The sequence below is a fragment of the Eptesicus fuscus genome, chromosome 12 (assembly GCF_027574615.1).
Source record: "Eptesicus fuscus isolate TK198812 chromosome 12, DD_ASM_mEF_20220401, whole genome shotgun sequence".
Taxonomy (NCBI): Eukaryota; Metazoa; Chordata; class Mammalia; order Chiroptera; family Vespertilionidae; genus Eptesicus; species Eptesicus fuscus.
In genome coordinates this window covers 5,798,974-5,805,565 of record NC_072484.1, presented here as the reverse complement: position 1 = coordinate 5,805,565, position 6,592 = coordinate 5,798,974, and the positions used below count along the sequence as shown (strand labels likewise).

At 48.6% G+C, this 6,592-nt stretch overlaps 1 protein-coding gene across 1 annotated transcript in view; it reads left to right on the top strand.

Moving 5' to 3' along the window:
- Window positions 1-653: 653 nt before the first annotated feature.
- CASS4 (Cas scaffold protein family member 4) overlaps window positions 654-6,592 on the top strand; it is a 29,771-nt gene continuing 23,832 nt past the window's right edge. The window contains exon 1 of the mRNA XM_054724240.1: window positions 654-689. Within this exon, the coding sequence (XP_054580215.1) occupies window positions 654-689 (36 nt within the window). The remainder of the gene's footprint in view (window positions 690-6,592) is intronic.

The window sequence follows — 6,592 nt, the reverse complement described above, 5'->3', positions numbered from 1 at the left end:
GTGGCCATCGAGTGTTGGGTGCAGAGACCAGGAGGTGGGCATGGGGTCAGGGCAGGGAGAAGCGGGGCGCTGAGTGGGGAGGGCAGCGGGGACAAGGTCCTTTAGGGCAGTCCCCTGGCTTGTTTTCTCCTGGCCGTCACAGGACAGTGTTGGGGACAGGGAGGAGGAACACTGACCGCTCTCAGAAAGTTGGGCTCGTGGCCTCTAATCCCAGAAAGAGCTTGGTCTGCTTGGTGTGGGCTGATCCACGGTGTCCGCGGGATGAGAATGCTGTGCGCTCATACTCTGAGCTTTTCAAAGTAGGAACTTCCACCTACAAAGCAGAAGAGTGTTGGTGGGTTTTTTTCTTTTGTGGTTTCACACAGCAAATGTATGACAATCTCTACTTATAAGCGAAGTGAGACGTTCAGGCACTGAGGACCGAGTGTGGCCAGGATTTCTGGTCCCCCCTCCGGCACCCCTTTCATCTTACTCTTAGCCTGCTTTCCAGAAAGGGAGCCTGCTGGGAGAGTCTTCTTGACAATTTCCCGTGCTGTCAGCTCCACAGAATTCCGTTTCTGAGAACCTGCCCGGAGCATGCAGTGACATTGCGTAACCCGCCTCCGGAGCGGGCTGTATTAGCCGTGGCGCTCAGAGTGGCTGTTTCACCCGACATGAGAGGAGCGAGCGGCATGGATGGGGCGCCCAAGGTGAGTGATGGGGGCCTTCTGAACGGGCAGGGGGTAAACAACCGGCAGCGACCGGTGTTTGTTCTGAGTTCTTAATGAAACCAAAGAGTGTGCTAGTGGCAGTAAGTTTGCGGTGGGAAGGTTTCGTGTCGGTTTAAGTGTGGAAAGTGCTTCAAGCTCCTTACCAATTTGACTCGGATGAAAAGTACTTTCTAGCAGAAACCAGCTTCTGGCATTGATAACACAGTCTATCCCTTTGTGTCCATTCACCTTCTAACAAACTTTTTGAGCAAGTGAGACCTCAGCTCACCCCGACCTCTCCTTTCTCTGGACCCCGAGCACACTCAGTGTCACTCCCAAGTGTCCTGAGGATCCTGCGCTCCTGCCCCAGACCTGGGCAGTCACCTGGGTGCTCCCCCGCTACCTTCACGGTAACTTTGGTATTGATCTGTGTGAGCCGAGCTCCAGGCTGGGACTTGAATCAAAAAAGAGTCACTATTTCGGGAGTAGAACTTGCTACAAAAAAATAAACTTGCTCAGACACAAGGAAAGTGAAGCTCAAGGGTTACTTTGCTACACCTTTAAAAAATATAAGTAGAACAGGAAAATAAGGAAATGGAACACTAAGTGGGGAGTCTTCTTATATGAATTAAATATATGTTACTCATTATTCTAATAACCAGGTGTCATTAGTGGAATGTATAGCTGAGTAACACATGACATCCTCTCTTATGTAGGTCCTGTGTAAATATCTTAGCTAGAATATTGTACACAACTATTTTCTTTGAAAATTTTTTAACCATTGGGAAAATAATAATTTAGTAAACCCCTGCGTATCCTTTACTGAGATTTACTGATTCCAGCATTTAGTTTATACTAAAGGCCCAGTGCACGAAATTCGTGCATGGGTAGGGTCCCTAGCAGCTACTGGCTTCCAGCCAGGGCCTCCCTTCCCCGACTGCCGGCTGCCAGCCATGCCACCCTCTGGTGGTCAGTGCATGTCATAGCAAGCGAGCAATAGAACTCTACATCGGTTGGTCGAACTCCCGAGGGGACACTTGCATGTTAGGCTTTTAAATATATAGATGTTTAGATACTAGCACACACTGTCATTGTCAACCATTTGAAAGCAAATTGCACATATAATGACACTTCCCCACATTGCTGAAAACAAGGACATTCTCCTACACAACTCCAATATCAGTGTCACATCCAGGGCAAATTACCATCGAATTAACAATGCCATCCTAACTTTCAGCCCACATTCACATTTTCCAAAAAATACCCTTTCTGGCTTTTTTGGCTATTATTTGTTTGTGTGTTTGTTTTTCCAAGACCACATGCTGTGTTGCTTTTCAGCTCTCTGTCATCCTTAATCAAGAACAACCCACTGCTTTTTATTTTTCTCATAACATCAATTTTTTTTACTATCCCAGATGTTTTATGATTTAGATTTCTTATGTGCCACCTATTCTGCCTAGCTAATCTCTATAGCACTTGGTAATTTGTAATTAACATGTATGTGTGCATATAACTTATACTTGATGCTCCCAGCATCCCCATAAGGTCCTATTATGAATATTATAGAGATAATAGTAGCTGTCACTTTCTGGCTGTCCATCCACCAGGCCTGCTGCACATTCCATTACATCCTCACATCTTCAGGAAGCGGAGGTGTTATTCTTCACCCCATTTTACAGACGAGGAAAGTAGGGTTCATTCACTTGCCAAGGCCACATGCTAGTGAGTGGAATGCCAGGAGTCAGACCCAGGCAGACTGAACCCAGAACTCAGCTCTTAACCAGCTCACTCTCTCCCCACCCTCAGACCAGCAGCTGGCAAACTTTCCCTAATGGCCCAGATGGTATTTTATGCTTTGTTGGCCACCTACAATCTCTGCTGCATTTTCTTCTTTGTTTTCACAACAAACACTTTAAAAATATAACTCATTCTCCATCCTCAGATCAGTCTTCTGGGTTTGATCGACAGGTTGTAGTGGCCAACCCGTGTCTTTCTTACATGCATGATGTCTCAGCTCATGCCTGCGACTCAGCGCAACGGTGGAGTCTTGATCCTAGTCCAGGGCACCCTCAGGGAACGGTTTTCTGGGTGCGCCTGCACAACTGTCCAAGCATGGAGAAGATAATATGTTTCAAAAGGCTTTACACAGACACGAGCAGTTACTGAAAAGGGTTGAGCTTCTTGCCTTTTGCAATGAAAAATGCATGTTAGAGTTCCATTCATTTTAACCATTGACCCACTTCGTTAGTTTTTTCTTTTTAATATGTTTTTTTTATTAATTTAAAGAGGAGGGGAGAGGGAGAGATAGAAACATCAGTGATGAGAGAGAATCATTGATTAGCTGCCTCCTGCACATTGATTTGCCAATCCCTCTACTGGGGATCGAGCCTGCAACCCGGGCATGCGCCCTGACCGGGAATCGAACTGTGACCTCCTGGTTTATGGGTCGATGCTCAATAACTGAGCCACACCACCCAGGCCACCTGGTGAGTTTTAATGCCTACCTTGGTCAGTTGCTGTTTGTATGATAACGCAGTGCTTAAAAGGGCCGTCCTGTGGAAGTGATGCCTTGGGCTTTACAGCAACCCTCACGTGCATCCCGTGCATCCCGGGGCAGCCAGATGGCCCTGCTGACCCCCTGCACTGCGTGCATCGGATGGTGGCAGCGCTGCCCTTTCAGCTGTTCCTGGTGTTGCTGTGCAGAGCTTTCACCTCAGTGTGGAGCGGATTTGTGGAATTGACTTTTATTGTATTTTCCCCTAGTTGTCTTATAAAAAACAAGGAAAAAATGGAAAAGTAAATGTGATATTAGTGACAAGAAATGCCTGCCTCAAATGGTACGGTTGCAACTAAGATAGGCATCATTACCCCTGGCAAAGGGGTAAATCTCACCTGTCACTCACAGGCTTGTTGGACTGTAGGCAGTGGCTTCCATGTTCATTGCCAATGCAGAAATGCTACAAAATTAGGTCTAAAATACGAGGTGAAGGAGTGACTTTATTGTATGGAAGTCCTTGTTTCAGATTTTTGGTCATCTCAAAAGTGGCCTATTTCCGTCTGAGAGTGTGTGTGTGTGTGTGTGTGTGTGTGTGTGTGTTTCCACGCGCACACACCCCATTAGAGGCGATCTTGAAAGTAGACATCTTATCTCACTGGGACAAATGTCCAGGACTTGAAGGAGGGTGACTGAGGTGTTTCATCTGTGAGGAGGAGCCCTGTCAGGCTCCCCTTGACCTACAGCAGCTCTGATATGGTAAGCAAAACATTTTAAAGTCAGTCTTTAAAGAAGGGTCCATGGGACCGTGCGCGGAGAACTAACTCACCGTGGCCCACAGGGCCCTGCATGGAGTGCTCCTCTCTCGCCCGCCGTCTTGCCTTCACTCATCAGGATCTGGATTTGTCTCCCCTTTGGAAAGTCAGCTCCATGAGGGTCGCTGGGCTTTCCTGGTCAGTGCTGAATCTCTGTGCCTAGGGCAGTGCCTTGCGTCGTTGGGTTGTGTGTGAATAAATGGGAGGTTATAGGAAGTGCAGATGGAGCCCCTTCCGACACAGCCCGTCCAGAGGCAGGAACTTCCTAGTTATTAGTCGCCGTCCATGACTCTCAGCCCTCTGACCCTACCTGGCCCCAGCCTGAACTTCCACTGAGCCTAGATTTCTGAGAAAAGGCCCCTTCCTTCCCCCGTGGCCAGGTGTGGCCTTGGATTTGAGCCTTTGCAATTGAAGTCAAGGTCACGAGGACCTATGGCTTCATCCCTTCATCCACTTCCCAAGGCAGAATATCCCAGGCATAATACCCAGCTTGAAAATACAACTCACTGTCCATTATAGCCATTCCCTCACACACAGTTATTGGGCTTGGAGGTTTGGGTGATCAACACAGAGCAGATATTCAGTGGGGACATATAAAGTCAATAAAAGACTAAATGGGCACAATGGTTTCAGTTGGTGAAAAATGCCTTAAAGAAAATAAAACAAGGTGATCTGATAGAGGTGATGGATAGAAAAGGGCTTCTCTGGAGACCTGAGTGGTGGGAAAAGGAACAAGTAGAGGGAACAGCACATGCGAAGGCCCTGAGGCAGGAGTGGATTCAGCAGAGTAGAGTTCAGTTCCATAACAAGGTCAGTGCCATTGGAGCAGAGTACACAAGGGAGAGAGTGGCCAGAAAAGAGGTCTCAGGCAAGCAGGGTCGGCCTTGTAAGAACTCAGAAGTGCATTCTAATTGCAAAGGAAGCCGCTGGTCTATTTAAAGCAGGAGATGACATGGTCTGATTTGTGTTTGTGAGCGCTTACTCAGGCTGCTATGCAACAAGAGGGCTGTGGGCAGGAAAGAGCAGAAGCAGGACGGGGATCAGGAGGCGTGCAGGTGCCTTCCTTGTCCATCGTGGATGGTCCCAGGCTGTTCTCAGTGGACACGGAGAGGAACCATTTGCTCTCTCTTTTGAAAAAAATAAAATGTTTGGATTTGAGCCTTTGCAATTGAAGTCAAGGTCACGAGGACCTATGGCTTCATCCCTTCATCCACTTCCCAAGGCAGAATATCCCAGACATAATATCCAGCTGGTCAGGGCATGCGAGCAGAAACAATAGTAAAGGAAGGTGTAAATAGCATGTATTTAACAACATGTGCTAGCTACCTTCAGGCACTGTTCTTCTTATTATTTTTTTTAAAAGATATTCTTTATTGATTTCAGAGAGGAAGGGAGAGGGAGAAAGAGATAGAAACATCAATGATGAGAGAGAATCATCAATCAGCTGCCTCCTACACTCCCCACACCGGGGATCGAGCCTGCAACCCGGGCGTGTGCCTTTGACTGGAATCAAACCTGGGACCCTTCAGTCCGCAGGCTGATGTTCTACCCACTGAGCCAAGCCAGCTAGGGCCCAGGCACTGATCTTAATGCCACAGAGGACAAAGGAATCTCACCCTCTCAGCACTTAATAACTTGTCATGAGAGTTAATAAAGTGTCCCTTACAGCACATTATTCTTCCCTCATCATACATAACCTTTACTCTCTCAACACTGTATGTACTCGAGAGCTCACTCTTAAAAAAAAAAAAGGCTAAACAGAGCACCATCCCACCCCAAGAGTTAAGTCTGCTGCAAACTCTTGGAAGGAACATGGCCTCCAGGATCATGGAAACAGGGAAGTGACCACAGAAACGTAGCTGGTCATTTTGGAACCGTGATGACTAAGGGAGGAAATGACCGCGGCCCGGAGAGGAAATAACTGCTGAGGCAAGTGGGAGGCTGCGAATAGAGGCCGCGGCCAGTGATTCGAGGCTCCAGCCCACCCGAGGTGCAGAAAGGGGAAGCGAACATTTTAGGAACCATTGTCAAATGCATTGCTCATGAGCCGCTTGTTTGCTGGATGGAAGAGGCGGTAGGTACACACGGGTCAGAGTCCGGGGTGTCCTCCGGGCCTGGGGCCTCTGCCTGGAGGCTCGCAGGCTCTTAGCACTCCTCCGCGCAGCCCACAGGGACCATGAGGAGTTCCTCACGGCGCCCACGGCTCATCCGCAGCTCCCTCCCCCGGCTGTATGTTAGCCAATGTCACCGAGCCCCTCTCTTCACTGTTGCTGCTCCTTAGAGTCGAGAGCAGCTTTTGTTTAACTACTGGCCAGGGACCGGTCTTCCAGGTCAGGTTAGCCATCTGGTGAACAGAAAGTAAGATGTGCCTTGTGCAATGTTCTCTCGGGCTCAGAATTTAAACTCTCCAGGGAAGAGCGCAGGAGTCTGTTACTAGCAGAGTATTTCTAGGTGCTTCTCTCGCGCACCATGTTCCCAAAGTGAGGGCTCAGCGACTGGAGGCGGCAGGGCCAGTGGCTCACAGATGCTCTCTAACCTCCTGCCGCGTCCCAGGTGAGGCAGGCCAGGCGCTGATCTGCCGCCATCACTGACAG